The following is a 23,793-nucleotide window of genomic DNA, read 5'->3' on the forward strand; positions in this document are numbered from 1 at the left end:
CTTGTTATTATAGCCTAATATCTAGAAATGTGAAGAATGTTGGTATTTTCACTCCAGAAAAGATAAAAACAGACCATGTAAAACCAGAGAGGGAATAGAGGTTTAGCTAGACCTGTAAAAATTGCAAATGCAAAATAAAATCCTGAGTACCATAACCAAAAAAGCCACAGTAACCTGTAAAAGGCAACCCTAACAAACGTAAGACCAGAATAACAGAGATACTTAAATCACTTTAACTAAAATATATACTGAGTAGATCTCACAAGGAAATTGGCAATGAGTAGAGATGACTGAATACCTTTTTCATTTATATTTTATTGTTTGAGTAATAACATTAGTCTCAATGCAGGAGAGATTTAGCCCTTTTGTACTTTTCCCCACACCTCAAGTGAATTTCACCTGTGGGAGAATGAATGATTGACTCTTTGTGAATATTTGCACTCATAAAAGACAAGTGATTTCTTAGCCAAGAGAATGAATACAGGAAGACATAATGGCAAAAGAAAAATTGAGAAATAAAAATTTGCATTTAAACCTGTACAGATAGCTATTCCCCACTGTATTATGCATTGAGCTGTATGTGAAATACCTGCAGTATTATTGTTCCAAAGGTGAAGCAGGATCCAGTGTATGTGACAATAATTGCAGAAGCATTTGTATTAGGTTGGAAGTAAACATTTTAAAAAAAATATATGAATAGCATCAAAACAAGTTTTAAAATGTTCTTATAGGAAGTGGTTTTTTAAAGTTTCCTATGTTATTATTTCAGGAGGCATCAGCTTCAAAGCACACAACAATTCACTTCTAAAACTTCTGCCTTAATGTGTTTTCCTAAAGTTGTCTAAACATGGAGAGGATTTGTGAGCTCTTTACTTGGCAGTAAAAATACAGTCAAAGTCAGCCAAAGACCTGTTGTGGACTCCTGGTTCTCACTTTTCCTATTTCTCATTCCAGTGATTAGTGCAGGAGCGAAAACCCTGATTAGCTATTGTTTGTTGTGATGGAGCTTATATACTGCTGTAACACGGTAGCTGAAGGGTATACATAACATATTGGAATACCTCTGTCATCACTAGACAGAAGGTTGAGTCTTCTGCTGTCTCCAAATCAGAGTTCTGTTTCTACCTCATAGTTTTAGTTATAGACATCCATGGCTTCATTCCTGCAGAAAAATAAATAGAGATGGAATTACATCACTGCTTGTGAAAGGGATTTCCCATCTATAAATTAAGATAACAATTTTAGTGATCTTTGTAATGCATTTTGGGGTCATGTGCATTGATGCTAGGAATAGGCATAAATGTATTCTCTATTAGAATCAAATATTAAACATTATTTTACTTTAAATCAAGGCAGTTTTGTCAGTAGCTTCAACAAATTCAGGATCAGTTGCCTTTCTGGGAAATTTTATATATCCTTTTACGCCTCTGCTTTTATTGCACATTGAGGCCCATTGACTTTTTATGGCTGCCACAGTGGAAAATAAATTATTAATTAATTATTATATGGGTGGGTGTGACTATATTGCACCATAATGTTAAAACATTACATCAAGTAAAGTGTGGAACATAGCATGAATTGATTAAACATGCTCCTTTTTTGATGAATGTGTCCTTCCCTGTACATCAGGCTCGGACAGAGGGCTGAGTGAATGGCAAATTACTGTCATCATCATCGTGGCTAGTCATGAAGAAAATAGCTTTCTGATTTCACTAATTTACTTTTCACTCTGTGCCCCAATGACAGTTTTAGTTTATCACACCATCTTAGTTCTGACATGTTTTCTTCCCCCTATGGATTAAGCACGTTAGTTATGCAACTACTGTCTGAAACTTCTGCAGTGGTTGAGTTCAAGATTCAAGACACTCCCTGGGGCTAGGTAAAGAAGACGGAATATCAACTTTCCACAGGGAATAACTCCAGCAGAATGTCTCTCTTATAGAGATAGCTTCAGAAAAAAGTAATGTATTTTACTGTCTAAGGAAAGGGAAATCACCAGGATTTTAACCAGAGAACTACCTCAACTGTATAGAACACTCTTAATTCATCCTGGGCCTCATGCCTCTCCAAAAGAAGATAACTACTTGGCAAGCTTCTTTCTTCCCCAAAATACCTTTTTTAGTCTCTATGGTATTCCCCCTATACCTAACTGACACGTCTTCTCAGCAGGGTTTCCATCTAATGTAATATTTTTATTCTGAGATTGTATCAGAAATCCATGAGGGATTAGCAAATCACAGGACCAAACTTTCTTATAGTATGTAGATAAAATATCTCATTGATTTCACTAGGCACCTAAATAACTTCTGCATTATTCTCCCCCTGTTTTGGGGCAAATGTGAATTTTTTTACAGGACTAATTTCCATTTGCAGCTAATATCCACAGATATCTTTACATTAATGGTATATAAATACATTCCTGGGTCCAGTCAGCTGATATAAAACAACACTTTTTCACAGATTTCCATGGTCTATGACTGGAAAGGAAGAGGGCTAGAATAGCTTACATGTGATATTCAGTTATTTCACTTGATACACCATAAGAATATACCTAACTGTTGTCATGATGGTAGTTATATAAGGCCCTACAGAGAAGAAAATGGAACATAAGCCATACAATCATTTGTAAAGTGCAAACATTTAAACAGTAGCGTCTGTTTAATTTGTAGTTTTTTCTCTCCTCCTTGCCTCAGTTACAGTTCTCCCACATTTAATTAGCTCCCTCCAACTGGATACCATACCACGTCATACTTAATGCATGATCTGTATCAGATGTTAGCTCTACCTCCAGCAAATATATACTTGTTTTATTTATGAGTAATGCTGTTGCAGTAATAGAAAAATGTAGAGTCCCTAGGAAATGCACTTTTTCATAACTGAGAATAGAATTTTAAACACAAGGACAGAAATACACAGTACCCAAACCCCTAGATTTAAATGACTAAAAGGCTTCAGTGAAATGCCTGTGGGAATGAAGTAATATTCACAACTTACTTAAAACTCTCTTCTCCAATGTTTTCTCCAATGTGTTAATGGCTCAGGCAATTTAATTTACATACAAAAGTACAAAGTGGAAAGCAGTTTCCTTTGAACACATGTAGTACTTTTTCTGGATATATTAGGGTATATTGCAAGTGCTTCAAATGAAGATATATGAGGAATGTACTAGTAAGAGTTCATTAAATTCTTTTACTAAATACCAAACAATCGTGTTTAACTTGAAGGTTTTCATGTTCAAAGAGTTCCTACTTTCATCTTCTAAGTCTCTAAAGAGGGCTGTGGGAGAAAAGGCTCAAGTAATGTACCTTTCCTTTTCTTTAACTTGAAGGACAGTAAAAATCCTTCCAGACAGAGCTTCTTTCCCTTTCTTTCTTCTACAGAAACAATATGCATATTTCATCACATTTTCTTCTTAAATTCTTTCACACCTACCAGGAGATGCCTGTACTCCATCAACATGTGGTCTACTAACTGAAAAATACTCACTATATCTAGCTAATTTCCATAAAAATGAAACAAAGAAAATAAATACTGACTTGGGAACTGTTGATGTCCAAGCATTTCACATTTAGAACTGTATTTCCAGGGTTCTGCACTTGAACTCATTTTGTAGAAAAGACACAGCTACCTACATCCATTACCTATGTCAGAAATTTGTTGAATGTTTTACACAAGGAAAGAAACAGAATTTTTGAGAGACTACTTGATGTACCTCACAAGCTGCTATGTACCAGTGGACAACACTGACTGGCCAAGACAGTGCAACAGAAGTGATACTGATTACCTCTGATAACTGAATTCTGATGTAAGGATGAATAATTTTAGGCTAAGGATTTCAGCACCACAGGAGGTACACCTATTGCTATTGAATTAACAAGAGCAGGAAGTCTCACTGCCCTGGACAGATCTGGTTATCTCAGTGTTCTTACCCAGAAAATGTAAATAAAATATCTATGCCATAAATATTTTCTTTTGCTCTTTACAGTTGCTATCACAGGAATTTTTATATCTTGCTTATGATAAAACTCAGTCCCCGTAGTCCATTCACTGAGATCACTGTGTTATGCCTCTAACAGTAGTACAAGATGTTGCTGTTGAATTTAACTGAGAGTCCCCAGTAATGGACAGGTGAACATTCTGAAAACAGCTTATTCACCTCTTCATCAGTCTTTTTTTTTCATTAGAATGTCATTAAGTCATAGTAAATAAAAAACCCCCACACTCAGTGATTCTCTAAAGAGTAACACTAATAGTTGCATCATTGCCATGACACCTCAGATACCACTTGTTTAAAAAGTAGTAATAGAAAAACCTGTAGGAACAGAAAGTGAGTTTTTCAACTTGACCTGTTGTTTATAGTTCCATTAAAAGAAATTTTGAAACAGTATGAGCCCATACTTTTTGTTTGATCTTTCAATATATTAATATTTGCAAGTACAATACTCAAGATAAACTACTTGAGAAAAGCTTTAAATCTCATATCAGTGTCTGAAGATTCTAGGAGCTGGCCCTAAAATATGGTATCGGTCTATTAATAAATATCAAGGACATTTTTTCACAACTCTATTAAATGCTAAATGTTCCCATTAGTTGAAAGTGTATTATTTTGCAGTCAGAAGGGTGTTAACCTTTTAGTTGTATGGGAACAATAATAAATCCATCCTCTTCTAACATGGTTTATCAGGTAATGATGGTACTTTAATAAATAACAATGAGTTCTTTATTCAACAGTACATAAAACATAACTAGAATTTTGTTTAATGACTCATAACAGTAATTCCTTATTTTGCTGCTTTTTTTGCTTTTTTTTTTTTTTCCTGTAATTCCCTGACCTGTTGTCCCTGGTATCCATAAGATACTTATGTCTAATCCTTAAAAAGTGAGATTTATCAGCATGTCTTTGAAGTACAAAGGATCACAAGCCTCTTTCCTGATGGCTAAGATATATTTTTCAAGTCAGTGCACAATTTTTAAGTGTTTCTTTTCTTGTTCACATACCACCAATGTCATTGTACTATGCACACAATAATTTACCAGAGCTCACCATCTGTGGACAGATGCAGGATAGGATCAGAAGGCAAGGGAGATCTTTAAGCTTGTACTTTCAGTGATTTGCCTGAGCTGTTAGCTTGTGAGCGCTCAGTATGCTATGAACTAAATAACACCGTGCTCAGAATAACGGATGACAGTGATATCTCAGACATTATCCATGTCTCTGGCAATTACTGACTTTTTCAAAAGTAATTTTTGTAATTACAAAATTAGACATCTTTTCTAGAGTGACTAGAAGCTTCAGGTAATACCAATACTGCAATATCTGCAAAGCATTTCTTAGTGCAAAACCACTTGCAGAAAGGCTTCTAGAGATAATGCAAAGATAATACAGAGGTTAGCAACATTTTCTGCCTATGTGGAATTATCTGGGAGTATCAGTTTTCCAGGAAAGCGATCCAAGGTCCATGCATTACAATGCAAAAAAATTTTTTTGACTGTGATGTACTTTGGGCAAATACTGCTGACCCATAAAGAGTGTCCACATCAGAAAAAAATCACATTTAGGAACTGACAATAAAGGTACCAGGCTTAAAAAGCAAGAACTGAAGGAAGAGTGTATTTGCTTGTTTCATCTGGAAGAGATCTGTCCAATTCTAGAAGAGATGATATGTTGATAAAAGCACAGAGGAATACTTCTGCCAAACATGGGGCTATACCAATATGAATTGGACAACTCAACCCACCAGCTTCCCATATCCAGTACTGAAACTTGGAAAGACAGGGAATAGCAATGGCCCTAGGCATGCAAAGGGGTGTTTTTGTGTATTTGTTCGCCACAAATCAATGATAACTTTAGCTTTTGAAAAATGGGAAGGGATGGTCATACTGTTTTTACCAGTCCTGCTTTCTCTGGAGATAGGGAAAGGAATCCAATCCAAGCCTACTGCTGCTCTTGCTAGTGGAAGATACAAGGGAAGAAAACTAATAAAACGGACATCTACAGTGATGTTTTGGAAATCACTGTTCTTATGTTATCTGATTGCTGAATTCTTCTGGCTTCTCTGCAGCTGTAGTTCTGTACAAAAGCAGCTAAGCTGCAGTGTTATGAGCAAAGGTTTAACAAATAATAGCCTAGAATCTATTTATTTCCATCTGCAAATGTATACATCTTCCTATTCAAATTTGCATAATGACAAGTATATTAGAATCCAGATGCACATCAACTTAGAAATGCATTCACTCTATTGAAGGGATGATTTTTGATGCCTCAGTTACAGACCTGATCTACTGTTTTTGAAAGCCAATGAAAAGTCTTCTATCCATGAACTCTGTCCTGACCCTTCAGGGTTTTTCAGTCCTTACCAAACAAAATTCCACAATTCATTATTTGAGGACTTTCCTTCAGCAACCACTACTTTTCTAAAGGGTCTGAGCAAACAATCTGTTATCCAGTAGTGAAGAGAACAGCATACAAGAGGCCATTTCCAGTCCAAAACTAGTAAATAATCGTAATCTCACATTCCCTAAGAACACCACCACATATTTTCAGATCTCCATTCATCTTAGCTCCAAGGAGGCAAGCCAGGCTTTTGGCTGCATCCTTGCACTTAGAAACAGGATCAGGTTTCTCACCAGTTTTATCTGACATACTATGTGATTTTGTAGAAGGTACTTTACTTCCCTGTTTCTTGTCTACTTTTTACATTTTTTAATTAGATTGTAAACTCAGCTTGCCAACTGCCAGCTGAAGTGGGACCTCAGTCTTGATCAGGATCATTAATCATAGTACAAGGAAATAAGAGATGTTAATAAAATTTAATAACATCTCTACCATACCTGCTCACACAGTATAGATCCTAATCTATTGGTAATCTCATTTTCTTGGATCCCAAACCAGCATCTTTAAGAGTGGAAATGTATCAGTACAAAGATTTTAAATAATTTGTTAATGGAATGATGAAATTGCTTTTGTCCTTTTCCCCACTATCCAAAGATTGTAATGAGTCACTTCATTTTTAATGAAGTCTAACACTTACCTTATCAAAAAGATATTCAATGTTACAATGGAAGCTTCATTTTTACTTTGTCCCATAGTAGCAGAATATCAGCACCAGTATTTTCAGAGTGTTTGACATACTCTGTGTGCAAGAGTTCTTTGGATACAATGTAATGCATTTGTTCTTGTTGACTTAATTATAGGTTTTTTTCTTAGAGAATCTTTACAAACTTTATCAGGATGCAAGATCATGTCAGTATTTGCTAATGTCATACATATTTTTTCTGTTGCCAGATGCATATGGAAGTTTTCTATGTTTCTTTAATACAAATACATAGAGATGACAGTATGATGACACTAAAGGCATTAGTGCTAAGCTTGTGGAGGCAATTACATGCAGTGAATCAGACAGTGGGGTGCTGAGTGCATCAAAATAATGTATCATAGTTAGGACATAAACTGCAAACTTAGATGCTAACACAAACAAGAAATCTGGAATGTGGTAGCTACCTTTAGCTGGAAAGGAAGGTCTGGAAAAAAATTCAAAGGAAAAAATTCTGGTTGTGCAAAAAAGAAAAAGGGAAATTGCAAGGAAGAAAAAGAGACAATCACAGATTAATAACACTCATTCATTGAGGAGCAAGCGGCTATCAGAACTCTACACACTACCTTTGAATTCACTTGCATGTACCAAGGGTTAACTGGGACAGTATGAGGTCGTTTCCCAGGTGTTCAGGTTAAAAATACACTCAGAACTTTTAAAGTCCAGATAAGAGTAAGACTAAACTGTTACCCTGGGTAGGTAGGAGGAGCATTAACTCTTTTCATCTAACTCTTTTTCCCACATCTCCTTTTTCCTTTCCCTTCTCCATAAAAGCAGTACACAACAGCCCCGAGTTTATTTTCTTGGCCAAATTTTGAAAAAGTGTATGTAATGTCAGCATTAGACTCTCATCTCTGCCTGTGGGTGATGGTCTGCACAGGAACTCCACTGGCCTGGCGTATACTCTCCTACTCCTGGTTATGGTTCAGACATCTGGCACATCTACTTACGACTCCCTTCTGCCCTTTTTTGAGTCCTTTACTTTCTAATTTGCTAAACTCACAGTCTTTCACCCTAAAGATTATAGCATGGGCTCACATGACCACAACAGCTCTGTGTGGCTGAACAAAAATGGTCCTTGAACATAATTTGGTTGTAGTGTGAGGAACATAGCATGGAAACTTTGGGAATCAGTGTTCCAAAACAACTCTTGAAACTGCAGATTTGGACCATTTTAGTCTCTTTGCATTTTTCCAGTTAATACATAAAGGAATATTTTGTAACCTCTCTGGTAGTCATAAGCTTTGTTAAATTCCAGTCTTGGGACACAAGTCAGAAGTTGTTTCAGTTACAATATTTGATAAATTAGTTCATGTGTTTGCACAGCTTTTTGTAAAAATATTTTGCTAGCTGTTCCAGCCCACCTTTGATTTGTCACTTGTTACTCATAAAACCCTATCCTTTTTGTATCTTTTTATATTGTGGGGTAAGGTGGAAAAATATCACTATTCTGGTTTCGTAACACATTATGAATATTCTGCATGTGTGTAGAAGATTACATGAATTATTACAGAAGCCATTCCTAGTTTGAATTCCCTCAGCCAGAAAATATTATTTGTTCAATGGAGTAATGAATTTTAATATAATAAAACTGTATTTGCTCATCATTTTACTAATGGCTGGTGTTTCCAACATGACAGAAAACAACTGCATATGGACAAATACAAGCAAGCCTCCAGTTGCTTAAAACAACTATTTCAGCATCAGAAAATGAACGGAGTTTTATAAAATAACATTCTTTATCTGCAGCTGTACTACAGGGCCCTCTGCCGTGCAATTCATGGTAATAATGGAATAAACATAGCAGGCCAGTAAAGTTATCATCCCATTAGTTCTACTGGTGTAAGCACCATAATTAACATGTTAGGTTTTCACTATTGTTTAAAAACCTTTTTAGGAGCAAGTGGCAAGTGGGCATTATTTACCACTCACTCTGGGTTCCTAACAAGGTCAGACAGATCACCTAACCTTGTCAGGTGGCAAAGCCATCTGCCTCGATCTCGGTCTGATCTGATTTCTGTTTCATAACCTAAACTCCACAGACCCTTGAAAGAGAGACAATAGAATTTTCAATGGCCTGAGCCCTTTCACCCTTTGTTTCTCTGTTTAAATAATATGTGTCTCTCTGGTCTTTTGGCAAGAATGCTTGGGCATTCACAGTGCTCTGTAGTGGTGGAATGTGCTTTCATAATACTCAAAGGTTTCTTTATATTATCTAAGGCAAATGTTTGTTTATGAAAGTTAAAGTAAAACATTCACATGATCAAAAGAGAAATGAACAGGCACCTGGAATGCACAGTAAAAAGATCCATCCTAAGAGGAAACTTCTCTCGTGTCAGCTACTGTTCTGAATCCAATTAGGATAGATGAAAACATTTCTCTCACTTAACTCTGAAATTAGAAAAAGAACAGGAACTATGAAAAAAATTGACAATTAACATCCTAACTAATTTGCTCTCCTTCTGTATTTGTGAACTGCTGATACACTGCTGCCAACGGTTATATTAGTCCATTATAATAGTTGCAGAAAGGACTCTTTTGACCTTTCCTTGTGCCCTGGGGTACAGTTCCACCGTACTGCTGAGGCAGCCTAACAACTTGCTGTAACTGAAAGGGATAGACCTGTTTCTTCTTCCCTTCTTCTCTGCTTCTGCTTTCTCATCTGCCTGCTCACAGCTGTGTCAGCTGGCTATGGTGCTTTTTTGGAATCTTCACTGAACTGATTTGTTAGCCAAGCAGAAAAAATATTTGCATTTCTTTATCAGCTTTTTTTTCTGCTGCTCATGTGAACTGAATCATTTCTGTGGGGGGCCACTGAACACCAACCTGAGTGGAAGGGAACCAGGAGGGACTTGCAGTGGGGAGGTAAAGAAAAGCAGTGAAGCTGGTACAGAAATGTGAGAAACAAAGCCATGGGGTGTAAGATTTGCTGTTCTGCAAGATGTGAGGAAAGGAGACAGTGACTGGTGCAGCTGCAAGAAGGAGCCAACCATTCTGTCCTCTTTCCTGGGGCAAGTTCCCACCACTCACCCAGCCTGAGCTTCCCTCCTGCTGTAGCAACAGCTATATGGCATAACTAAAGCAGGTGGCTGGGCTGGGGTCTTTTGCTGCACCTCCAGCAACCAGCAATCTGTTGCTAGAGGCAGTTGCCTGCTTTGTGGGTCTAGGCAGTTGCTCTGCTTAGAACCAGCCATGTTCAGCAGCTTCAGTTTCTGTCAAGATCTCAAAGAGTAAAGGCTTAGTACTGTACACATCAACAAGCTCTAATGCAGATAAACTGAAGACATACTTTGACTAAGCATCCTTTGCCTTAGCTAATACAGTAATTCTACACGTCTGAAATTCAGGAGATTGTCATAATCTTCCTGCTACGAAGGAACAGCAGTTGCTGGACTTAATTAATCTTCCCTTTATTCATACAGCTTGTATACAGCTGAGAATTTTTTTTCCCTACAGATACCACCTACTACAATCTCCAGTGTAAACCCATGTTTTTTCTTTTCCACTTTAAAATATTGTTCTGTCTGGTCACTGAGTCAATGCACCAAAATTCTTCCTCTCTCTTTATACTCCTCCACCCTTTTTTTTCACAGTTAGAGCCAATTAAAAGTCTGACCTAGAAGAAAGTACTTAACTAGCATTGAGTCCGAATAACTTCTCACTTTGAATTGCCATTAAACTTCTTAATAAGGCACTATAGGTAATACTAACCTCAGTCAGAATGTCTTAAAAGCTGTAGGCACTTTTCACTATCATAAATTAAACCAAATAAAATTTCCTTTCTCTCATATGGCTATTTTATGGGATTGGTGTTATTTATATTAAGCAGCTATATAAATGCTCAGACTACATACTGATAGATTAAGCAGTGGAATCTTTTCTCTTCTATTAATATCAAATACATTCAATTTGTTCACTGAAATACAGTTCTGATATTCCTAGCGCTTCAGATTCAATCTGCATTAAATAAAACTCTTCTTCATAACATGACGGAATTGTTCTCTCGGAATAACGCATGTGCAGAATTTTGAAATTACTCTCTCTAGCATTGACAATTGCTAAGGCTGAGAAATGAAACTGGAATATTAAAGGTAATCATGCTCTCTTCCCAGTGTTTCTTCATCTGAAATTTATAACTAGCCCTAACTGCTATAGTACCTGCAAGCTTCACAACTGAATCTCTGCAGTATCTGATAGGATAAGGAAAAGCTATTACTTCCTGTAATGTAGAGAACTGTTTCACAGAGAAACTAAAGTCCAGCTTCTTTTAATTTGGTACCTAAATGGAACTGAGAAGCTGAAGTAATTTTTGAAGCTTTCTTTTTAATAAACCTTTCAGATTAACAAAACTTGGGTAGTTAAGAGTGGTGGACAAAGCAATAAATGAACAAGATCAATGTCTGGTTTGGTTTGCTCATCCAAGAAGCGAGCATAGGAAATTCAGCAGAACCTGATGTTTAAATCATTGTCACCAATCAGAAGGAAAGAACACTGTAACCTTTTGTGAATTAAATGACAAATGTCTGCTAACTGATATTCTAGAAGACAGTAAACACTTCAGACCTGCTACTGTCCTTGTAAGTCAGGAGGTAGATTTTGTAGATGTTTTGGAGAACAAGATTGAGACTTCTACCTTCTAAGGAGAAAGAAAGGGGCATTAAAAATTTCTACTGTCTGTTCTGCCAAGCAAAAACATCCCACAGAACAGAGAGACAGAAGTCCTGCACAAAAGATATGGGCATGTTATTTACAGACGTTACGAGCATGCAGTTGATTTTGCCTCCTCTGGATGAAAGTTACTGTGTTTTGGACAAGAAAATGTAGTTGATATTTGAAATCAGAACACTGATTGAGAGTTTTGAAAGTACAACACATGCCTTCTTAGCAGAAAATTACAGAGAAGTCCAATTCCTACACAGCCGATTGCAAGCTTTTATGTGCAAGACTTATTGAATACAGTTTTGTACCCTGCCTAGGACAAACATGGTATGTCAACCTGTAGGTGCCAATGCAATATAATGATTTAATAGTAGGAGACTACTAAAATAACATCTAATAATACATAATATATGTTATTATAGATACTATAAAAGGGATAATAAAAATAACAATATAAATAAACTTTTAATAATAAAAATGTTTCTGTTATATTGACAATAAAATCAAAGTATTCTAGTAGGCAGTCATATGTAGTTTTAAATGAAGCCTGATAATAAAATTAGGAAAAAGTAGCAAAAGCTGTCGTATGTTCAACTCTCTTAGAAACAGCTGCAGCAAGGGATTCAGACTAATGCAGTTGACTACTGATTCAATTAAATGTTAGATTTACAAATAAAATTATCTATTAAAAGCCAGGAAATTCTCTTTTTAAAATTCTTTTTAATGAAAGATTTTTTCAGTTATTATAAACTTAGGAAGTCATTGACAAAGAAGTTCTTCTGATATACTATCTTGTGTCTGCTTCAAAGTAAGGCATGAGGAATAATTGTGCATTGTTACAAGATGATTTCCCCCCAAATAGAGTTCCTTAATTAATTTAGTTAAAAGGTGGCTAATACTCTCATGAATGAGGGCTTATAAAATTTCTGAAAACGCTACTGTTGTAATTTCAGATGTTCTCAATATAAATCTCTTGTATTTTTTTAATACTAGTAATCTCTTTCCCTAATACTGTCTGTGGTAAGGAGTTCCACAGACATTGCCCGTATTCATAAGGGCATTTTTAAAATTGCTGTCTTGCAATTGTATTGAATATCTCTTTGGCCTTGCATTAATTAAAAAATTAATGTAATTCTTGATTTACCTTTACATTATTGTTCATTATTTATGCCATTCAATAATCTCTACTGCAAACCATAATTTAAGTGTTAACTGTTCTTACCCTGTAGCTACTTCTGATGGCAAGGTAGGCAAAATGTAAGGTTGTCTCATTGAGCAGTTTTAATTTTGGTTAATACTTGTTTGAATGCAGTTGTGGAAATTTGGACAATTCCTACTTAGTGAAGAGGCAGGGGGGAGGAGGAGGAACACTCCTGATAGTATATAAATCATTATGTCAGGCTTAGGTCTATATTTTTGAGCAGACAGTAAAATCAAGAAAGCTTAAAAAGGCTCATCCATGAGTCTTTATAAAGCTGCTTGTTGGGTTAGCAGACAAAAATGAGTTCACGTACAAGCTATTTCTGGCATTAAATGTGTGAGCCACAGTTCAAAAGAAAGACAATTCTCCTAAAATGCCAAATTTCCATCTTGGTACTACAGACAAAATTCTGACTGTTCTGATAGTGTGATTTAACTTTGACCCTCAAGGGTTAAACAAGTATGTCTGCTTTGCACATGGGCCCTACTAAACTATCAGTTAGAAGTCTTACAGTTTGCTGAATGGATGCAACCTAGAACATCAAAGATTAGCCATAGAGCTAGAAGTTCACTCTATTTCTCTTTGGGCATCTTTTAAGTTTCTTTTCTACTAACTCCTGTTGGCAAAGATGTTCAAAAAAGCAGTAAGCACTGACAGAAGAGATGCGAAGAGCTTTCTGCCTTGATTTGGTCAATCTAAATAAAACACATCACTTCAGGAAATTGAGCTACTTTTCATAACCACAAAGTCTGACGTATCTGCTACTAAGGAGGGAATTGCAGACGGACTTACACACTCCCTCATGAGTTCCTATTGATCTCAGGGGATGTTATGAAATGTACGTCCTAACTCTGTGGATGTCAGAGGCTGCCAAACTGTGGTCTTCAGACCACAAATATTTAATGGGAACATAATAAATAGCCTGTGGGTCATCTGTAGAATCATATTGCCTTGCATTTTTAATTAAAAGACTCATTATGGTGACAGTGATAGTGGTTTCTGCAAGAAATGTTCAGGGCTGATTGTAGTCCATTAAACCAACAACCTGCTTCCTTAAAGTTTCTTGGGTTAAGTTCTTCCCTCACTTTAACCTCCTATTCTCAATACCAGTGATTTCTATGGGATTGGTGACACTTGCAAACCAAAATACAACCAGGTTCCTTCTGTTTCTGCCCTGACAGTCATGTAAATGACTCTGAAGTCAATTTACTGAGAGCATGGACAGTTATCACTCTTTTCTTTTTCTTCTTCTCATGAAGTAACTTGGTGATTTCCAGGTGCACATAAATAATGAGATAGATAGAATCATAGGGTAGTTTAGATTGAAAGAGACCTCTGGAGGCCATCTAACACAAGCCCCTGAGATGAGTCATATCTGAGGTGATTACAGTGTTTCTGCAGAGAACGGGAATGCCCTGGTAGAAGAACTTCATAGCCTGTTTCATGCCTACTAATTAATTAATTAATGTATAATAAAAAGGCTGAACAGCGAACACTGTATAGTGAAGTGAATTTTGAAAGTTTCTCATTTTCTGGAGACAGTCGTAAGGTATGGCTTAGTTCTACAAATGTTGCAATTTGTGATATGATTTAGGGACATGGAGGAAGTTTTTGAAAGTAAATAGGCAAATGAAAATATAGAAGAAAGTCTGTGGGATCTTCAGAAGTGCCAAGAGGCCGCAACAGTTTCTGCTGCACCAGCATGTGTTCCTCAAAATTTGTTTAGATGGATATCTTAATCCATTCGATGCTTAAACTGGTTTTTTTTAATACTTCCCTAGTTCTGGATTTTGTTGGGTTTTTTTCTTTGTTTGTTTGTTTGTTTTTTAAATCTGTCCTAACATAGGCAAGAGTCAGCATTTTTATTATTAAAAAGACAGCTGTATCTAAAATGTCATTACAAATCTGTTGTCAGTTTCCTTCATTTGATTGGGAAAAAAACCCAGGCAGAAATAACATCTAAAGGTTCTTACTCCTCACTAGATTATTATTAATTTTTAACTAGGACTATTTAACTGCATCTTCACCAATTTACAACAGTTATTGGCCACAGTAATCAAATAGCTCCTAAAGCAATCTGAAGTCTTATACTCCTGTAAGACTATTTGTTTTGCAACATTTTCTTTATAAATAATATGTGTTAGGTTGGAACATTATCCTCATTAGCCTAGGGGACTGATGAAAAGCAGTAGTTATATGAAAGATTGAATTTCAGCATTTCAGGTCCTATTATGCTAGGTAATTAAATAAGAACCTCTGCTAATTGTACTGCATCAAAGACTGACAACGGCTAGGAAGAAATGGCATGTTCCATTCATTAAGCAAAGATAATATGCTTGTTATGACCAAATAATCCATCATGATCAGAGAATGAGCCGAAAATTGTTTATCTGTACGCCACATTAATGAGACTTGGCGCTTTCATATTGCTCTTGAGTACCAGATGCATTGGAAAAAATAGCAAGCCTACCTTCTGCTCCTGCTGTTCCCTCCGGCGCGATGCAGGAAGGCCCGACTGATGCACGAGGGGGCACTGCTCGCACTGCAAAAGCAATCGCTAGCCTTCGGCAAAGCGAGTGCCAAACTGGACACTGCCCCCCCGCCGTGATTCAAAACCTTGGGACAAAACTCATTCAGAAGACCTTAGAGCTTAAATCCACCTTAAAAGATAGTTCTCCTAACTCCTGGTCAGATGTTGTGCGAGAATATGGTATTAATATGACCATTCACATGTACAGTCACAACAGATCTGGTATGCTGAATACAACTTTAGAGTCTAATAATTGTTACCACGTGTTTAAAGTAATGGTTGAACTCAACCTAAGTGTCAAGGGGTTCACCTGGATTAACAATTTATCCTGGGCACAGCACTTTGAAGTAGGTATCCTTTTTCACAATGCAACCTGCAACAGATGTGTCTTGAGTATTTCAAAGCCTCAACTTCAAGCAAATCAAAACATGCAGTAGTGAAGTGACAAATGCCTTTGAAATGTATTGTATCTGACAGAATTTTTGTTTCTTAAGTTGGTAGGTACATATCAAGACAACTAATTCACATTGCAGAAAACATACTAGAGTGATTCATGGTATATGTACTTAAAGCTTATCAAGATATCTTGATTTATTTTACTTTATGCATACAAATACGAGAAGGAATAAGAGGGCTCAGAAACACTTGTGAATGAATTGTTCCAAAGGTTATTCATATATGTAAATGCTGCAGTATATACACATGAAAAATGCTATATAAGACACAGGCATTATTGGTTTATAGACTTCTATTGCAATAGAATCTAGAGATCATAATTAGTCCCCCATTGTCCTTCCCAAAAGTATGTACTGTCAGGTTATAATACTTGATAAAACAAAGAAACAAAGAGAAGAAACATTACAGATGAAGGAAATACTGCCAGGGATTTCAGTAAGTGTTTGCTATATGAAACCAAATAGTCTTAGCTCTGTTCAAATTCTGCTCACATTTACTTTCCACAAATGATGAAGTTATATTTGCATTTTATGTCTCCGGAAGCTAATAGTCCCAAATGTTACTGGTAATTTGAATATTTACTACAAGTATGGACATCCTGAAGATCTCACCATTATAATATTGTTATCACAGTTTTGGAATTAACAAAATTAAGGAACGTGACATCATTATTTATGTATAAACCCACTGGTATTTGGCCTTAGAATAAACAACAGATTTCTGGATGCTCAAAAACGTGGATGGGTTCAAAAACAATTGGAGAAATTCAGGGGAGAGAAATCCATCAAATTGTTGGCTCAGGAATTGTCTGAGCTTCAAATCCTTAGAGCCTGGGAAAGGACTATCACTGCACACTTGCACTCTTGTACTCTTCCCAAGGCATCCGGTTTTGCCCACTGTCAGAAACATGTCAGGTGAACCTTTGGTCTGATTCAGTGCAGCTAGTATTATTATAGAGATTCTTAGCACATTGAGGAAAAAAGATCAGATTCTTAAAAAATTTCAGTTATTGAAAATTTTGGAAAAGCTTTTGCATGCACATAAGAGTAATTTTTTTATATAAGTGCCGAAAATTAAATTTGCATCTAGCTAATGGCACGACTTTTCCAAAGCTGATGTGTCAGGTGAAGCCTTTGCAACCAGAAATTAAAATGTTGGAAAGATTCATAGATCCCTATATGCTTTTTTATCAAATCCCCCATTTTAAATGATATGCCCTTTACCTTATAGTTGCTTTGCTGGACCTGTTTTTGTGAAGTTTCTAACTGATAAATTTGGCAAAGGGAGGAGTCAGAGGAAAGATACTTCCCTTATTTTACTAAACTATGTGTGAATAGAACCAGATAATAAATATCTAACACCAGGTTAGCCACATGGCATTTTGTCTCCATTATTACCAAAGTTTACCTCATTTTGGTAGCAGTGTCAAACGGTAGGATGGAAGGCTACATATTAAATCCCTTTGATATCCGTGATTTGAGTATCTACTGTTTTTTTATATACTCAGTTGTATTTTGAGGAGTGGTCTTCTGGTCAAAACCCCCATATCTTCAGATGTAAAACTGAAGGGTATGCACCCATGGCACCCCAAATTTTTGATCCATGCCATAGATACATATTGTGTACATTGCTTACAGTCATGAGTATAATAACTAGGAAAGATCACAGTGGCTAGGTGTGCTCATTCCTTTTGCAAATAGTGGTATCTTGTGATCCTAAGTCGTTGTTAAAAACATTTGTCAACCAAAAAGATGACAATGCCAGGCACTATGGTAGAAAAATACGTTTCAGATGTACTGAATATAAACCCATGCCATGATGTCTGCATGCAGCACAAATGAATAACTGTAAGAGATACAAGTTATATCTATTTCAAGGATAGATGCTGACACTGAAGTATAATAAAATCACTTTAAATGGCAATACTCCTAACTGCAAAACAAAGCATAGAAGACAGGAGAGAGATGATAATGCACCCAGGTACAAGGATGGGATAAAACTGAATGCTGAACACTTTTTCACTCTATTCCTTTATGTGACTTCAGGTCTCAGGCAGAATTTGGGGTGCACCACTCTCCCTTTCCTTCTGTTGGAATCTTGTATACATGGAACAATATAGAATGCCAGTTTGGTATGGATACTTGCAGTGAACTGGCCATGATCACATTCCAAGGATTTAAAATTCTATATTTTAAAAAAAATGAGTTAAGAAAAGTATAATTCTGAATAATTACAAATAAGTGAGCAAAGAGGCATACGTTAAATGAGAAAGTTATTTGTTCACCTAGTCCTATTATTTTTAAAGAATGGTAGAATATATATGTAGCTTTTTTTTCTCTATGTGTTCATGCACTTGATGCAACTATTTGGTGTCATTATCCCATTATACATATAAGGACACTGAGGGATAGTGTAGGTGACATGTTTAAGGTTACACTGAAAGACAGAGTCATTTGTATGATATAGTGCCAAGGATAACAATACATGGCAAGCTAAAACAGAGAACAAGTTAAATGGGCCTTCAAGTAGTAGACATAGTCAGTGCTAAATGATCACATCCAAAACCACTCACATGTATCAAGGATAATCTATGTTTTTGGCTAAATTACAGAGTAGTGGTCAAAGATTAGTTTTCATTACAGAATGATTAAAATCAAGATTACAGGCTGCAATGTCTATTATACTCACTTATGTCATGAGTACTAAAATGCTGGCAACATCACAATCCCAACACCTGTTTTCTAAAGTTCTATCAGATTATTCCTTCTGACACACTTTTGCTTTCAGTCCAGTCTTAGGGTTGGTTGACAGATTTTTTCTTTTCTTTTTTTTATTGAAAGTCTACATAGCACAAAATTTGGTCATTTTTTGCCTTAAAAAACACATTTTCGCATTAAGAAAAAAATTTGTAAAATCTTGTACTTCAACTGTTTTCCATTTTGTGATGAATGTTATATATTCCCATGCTCATTATAAGACAACTTTATAGCTTTTCCATTCTCTAACAAAAAATAGCAATTTGAATAGCTGTAAGTACTTATTGTAACACTCAATCACCTACACAATATGTTACTCCTCAAAGTATATTATCATGTTTTCACTAAGAAATGTTGAGATATATTCACCATACAGAACTTCTGCATGGATGCAATAGGTGCGTTGACAAAATACAAATTGTACAAAATACCTCAATGCCTCCATACAGATTGGAGAGTTCTACTATCAATTGCTATCTGCACATGGCAGTATGGGCTTTGATTTGATGGATTTCTCTTCTGCTTTCATTTTTTAGCATTGGGTCAGTGAATTGGCATGTGACTTCAACATTGCAGCTGGCAAAATATAAAGAGGGGGTTGTAAGAGACCTCAACGAAGGTTGCATTTTCAGCCTCATGTACACTGTATGGTACTTTTGAAAATTTTAGGAGGCTGACTGTCCCTAAGAAGTCAACTTTGGCCCTCTGTTGCTCTATTTGTTTCTGAGCATGTTCCTTATTTCCTTACACTTACTGTAGGGAATATGCTACATGTAAGACTGAAAATTTCAGTTTTGCCTATTACAAGTCACAAGAGCCCATAAAGATTTCAAAACTTAGACTCCTGAGGTTCCTTCAGAGAAATAAATTTGTGTAATTCCATTAAAAGTATCTGTTGATGAAATGTTTACTACAAGTAGAAAACAAAAAAAATTGTGACAAAATCTATATAAAATTAAGTTAGATACTATTCAAAATTAAGTTCATACTATTCATTCTGTATATTCAAGACAAATACCTTGACACATCATTATTAGGATGTGCTGAAGTCTAGGGCTAAGCTAGTGGTAAAAATCACCAGAAACGAAAATACCTAAGCAATTCTCCTTACTCACTTGAGTAACCCTTTGACAAGGTAAGACCTAGACTTGGGGATAAAATTTCCATAAACTTCAGTGAGAACAGAATTGAACTCTTAGGACTAAATCAATATCCATTCATGTTATACAGTTCCTGCAAACTAACCTACTTGACTTCAACAGGATAATCTGAGGAGTAGCATAATAATCAACATGAATAAAATGTGGGAATCTGACTTTAAACACACAAACCCACTCTGCAGCAATAAACATCACAAAGATCCAAACGGATTCAGGGTTACATATAATTTAACATCTAGAGAATGCCTTTGTTTACATGTTTAGAGATGTAATTTGGACTGTATCAAAGGTTAAGTAATGACATTTTCCATATTTTTTTTATCTCAATGTTACGGTTTCCTGTTTCAGGACTCCATATATACTCTCCCTTGCCTGCAGATGCAGCCCTTCTCTTGTTTTTGTGATTGGTGTTAATTGTTCTGTTGTTATAAATTGTTCACAGCATCCCATATTTTCATTATAAATGTATTAAGAAAGAAATTAAGTGAAGTTATTTGAATTTTAGTCTGATTTGTGTATTTAACTCCTTTGGTTTCCTTTGCAAATGCTAGCCTGAACAAATCATCTTAGGTATAGCTTTTATTGAACATTCTGGTACTGAAATAGTGTACCTACAACAACAAGAAATCAAATTTCAAAGGAATAAGAATAGCTGTAGCAAAACCTATTCTGTCTAGACTTCTGTACCATATTTATCACCTTGTTATATGACTTCTACTTCGTATCCATGAGAGTCTCTGCCAATGGGTTCTATGTGCAACTTCCAAAACTTTCTTCAGAGCATGTTATGGAAATAACATAGACACTCCAGTTAGGATTTCATAAATATGACATATCCTACCTGTCAGTATTTCCAAATAATCTTGTGTTCCATCTAATTTACATCATATTGAAATTTTCTTCACAATTCGAAGACGACAACTGTTGGTAGCTTATGAATGATGATAGGATTGGGTTTTGGTCCCTTAGTAAATGTTGCCTTGGAAAGAAATTGCGTTTGCCTTCACTGTATCTGCTTTCTTTTACAAATCAGATGGATTGTATACATACATTATCTACAAATTCAAGTGCAGGACATAAATGTTTGTTAGCTGCTGTGTTTTACTGTCGACTGCTGGATTCTTATATTTAAACTCATCTAACAAGTATTTGCAGTGTCTAGCAGAATTTACAATCAAGCAGAAGAGACTAAAGCTGTTACACTTTTTTTGCACAAGTTTTTCACTGGGAAATGTTTCTTTAAGTTCTTGTGAGAAAAAAACTGTGTTAAAATTGTGCGATATCCTCTTTCTGCTTTTTCCACATTTGAATCAGCTTTATGGACAATAAAATCATGTAAACCATGACTGTATAAAGCATAGTCCTGACAAAGTTCTCAGCAGTTCCTCATCAGAAATCTCTATGTTAAGGTATTCTTTCTTGACTTGGCTTATCAAACCGGGAACAACGTCTTGCACAAACAATAGGCTTTTTAGAATCAGCCAGAACATGTTTTACTCATTTTATTTAGGGTACTATCTAATGATAAATTTTGACACTTGTTTCAGTAACTGACCACAGATGGAGAGAACCCCACCAATTTTGGTTGATTAGACAGACAAAGAGAACTGGCTGTGATTATTTGCCTGAAAGATCAGAGCCTAATTTCTCAGGATAAAAGCAGCAGGTTGTAAAAGAAGTCACTGTTTTAAGGCATTGCTTTGTCATAGAGCGAGGGAGGGAGGCTACCTGCTTAGGTGATTTCTGCACTCAGTACTTCTTACACTAAAATACTTCAAATACTCAATACTTCTTACAAAACTACACCTTGCTTGTTGTATGCCACAGCTGTAGCAAAGATTATTAAAAGTATGTTTACTGTTGGGCCACAAACATTTACATTTTTTGCTACAAGAATGAGGAAGAGATGCCAGCTGAAGTTATCCAGGATACCCAGGTGAAAGCATGAAATTAAATTAATAGGAATAAAAATATGGCCTGTGAGTTATGTTTAGAAGATGGAATTGAAGTGTGTGAAAGGAAAAGAAAAAACAAGAGGATGAGGCGGTAATGACAGGGCTGGAGCTGGATGAAATACAGGTGGGTCAAGCTGTTTTTTTCATTTTAGGGTTTGCAGTGGGCTTCCCTTTCTCTGCAGGGAAGCGTACGTGCGCAATAAAGTCTTGTGTTTTGGTAAGGCTCTTTCGTTTTGGATTTCTACTTTTAATATATGCTGCTTTACAGGAGGACTTGAGAAAGCAGGAGTGCAGAAACGGGGCGGTGAGGTCAGTGATGGCCCCTCGTGTCGGGGAGGAATTTCCCTGCTCCCTAGGGCCAGCTCTCTCTTCATTCCCGCGCCCCTCTCCTCATCTCCGCCCTCGGCCCCCAAACCGGCCACCTCGCACCCCACGGCAGGACTCCCCCCTCTCCTGCCATGTCGCCTTGGCAAAAGCCCTTCCTCCTCCCTTCGCAGCCCCGGCGCTCTGAGCGCCCGTCTCACCTCGTCAGCCTCCTCCCGCGGGGGGGGGGGGTGGGTGTCAGCACCAGGGAACCGACACCGGGTCCTGCTCTCCCGACCGCCCTCCCCGCCTCCTCAGTGCCGGGCATCCCTCCCCTCAGCCGCCGCCCGAGGGTCTCCGTCCCCTCAGCGCCTCCCGCCTCGCGCTGAGGGCAGCCGTAGGTAGGGCTCCCCCCCCTTCCCCGCCGCGAGCGCCAACGGCCGCCGGCTCGAGCCTAACGGTCCCCCCCTCCCTCCCCCCTCTGAGGGAAAAGTGTGTGTGTGTGCGCGCGTCTGCCGGCGGCCCCGAGATAAAGGCACGGGAAGCGGAGCCGGCTGGAGCCGCAGCGGAGGGCGCTCGGGTTTAGCGGAGGAGCGAGCCGCCTCAGCGGCCGGGGGACGAGCCAGCCCCGCCGGCTCCCCACCCCCCGGCTCCCGGACCTTCCCCGCCCTCTGCTCGCCCGCTTGAAAAGTTTTGCCCGGGGAGCGCGGCGGTGCCGGGGCACCCGTCAGCCTCAGCCTGCCATGGGCGCTGCTCCCCCGGCCCGCCCTCGCCGGCGCTAGGGCAGGGCGCGTAGGAGAGGGAAGGAGCGGAGCCGGCATGGGCAGGAGTCCGCCGCGGGGCTGAGCGGCGCTCCGGAGCGAGGTGTGCCCGCGAAGCTCGGCGATGGCGCGTCCGCAGCGGGCGGCGGGCGGGGAGAGCTAGCGGCGTCGGCGGAGCCCCCCGGAGCCGCGCCCGGGACTTGTCCCCCCGTCTCTTCGGCATGGCGGGGGCTGCCCGCGGCGGCGGGCCCCGTTGCCCGGCTGTCAGCCTGCTCCTGGGAGCCCTGCTCTGCGGAGGTAAGCGGGGAGGCACTTGTCGCCGGGCGCTGCCGGGGCTGCGGGGGGCGGTGGTGGGGGCGAGCCGGCTGGTGCTCTGCTGGGGCGAGGAGTGGAGTCACCAGTTGATCGCGTACAGGCTGTGCTGGGCTGGTTCGCAGCCAGTCGGGCAGCGACTCGAACTCCTTCCTGAGCAAGCGTCTTGTTTTCCACCGTAGCGGCGTGTGGACTAAATTACTCCTTCCTCCTTCTTTTCCCCTTACCTCTTCTTTTCCGTTAAATCCTACCTCTCTGCTGTTTTAAAATTTCGCTTCTCACCCCCCTCCCCCTTTTTTTCCTCCCTTGTTTATTTGAATGGTAGGAAACCTTGCAAGATTGCGTTTGACTAAAATGAGAAACAGGGAAAGTTTCCTTTTTTTCTGCCTCAACGATGATGATATTTACAAATGCGTCTTAATTATTGCGTTGTGTTAAAGGGATCCTCTCTATGGAAGAGGGTGTCCTAGTCCCAGTTTGGAACGGAATATGGGGAGCAGCAAAAGCTGTTAAGAGGCACCAGGAGTACAATGACAGTGTTTAGGAACAGAGTCCTTTAAATTATATCGGAGTTGTGCAGTGGTAGCTCTAGAGACTGGATGGAAG

General features: G+C 38.2%; 1 protein-coding gene across 1 annotated transcript in view; it reads left to right on the top strand.

Moving 5' to 3' along the window:
* Positions 1–22,695: 22,695 nt before the first annotated feature.
* The window catches only part of TMEM132C (transmembrane protein 132C), a 223,156-nt gene continuing 222,058 nt past the window's right edge, over positions 22,696–23,793 (top strand). Inside the window, exon 1 of the mRNA XM_075041447.1 lies at positions 22,696–23,172. Within this exon, the coding sequence (XP_074897548.1) occupies positions 23,097–23,172 (76 nt within the window). The 5' untranslated portion in view covers positions 22,696–23,096. The remainder of the gene's footprint in view (positions 23,173–23,793) is intronic.

The sequence above is a fragment of the Buteo buteo genome, chromosome 11 (assembly GCF_964188355.1).
Source record: "Buteo buteo chromosome 11, bButBut1.hap1.1, whole genome shotgun sequence".
Taxonomy (NCBI): Eukaryota; Metazoa; Chordata; class Aves; order Accipitriformes; family Accipitridae; genus Buteo; species Buteo buteo.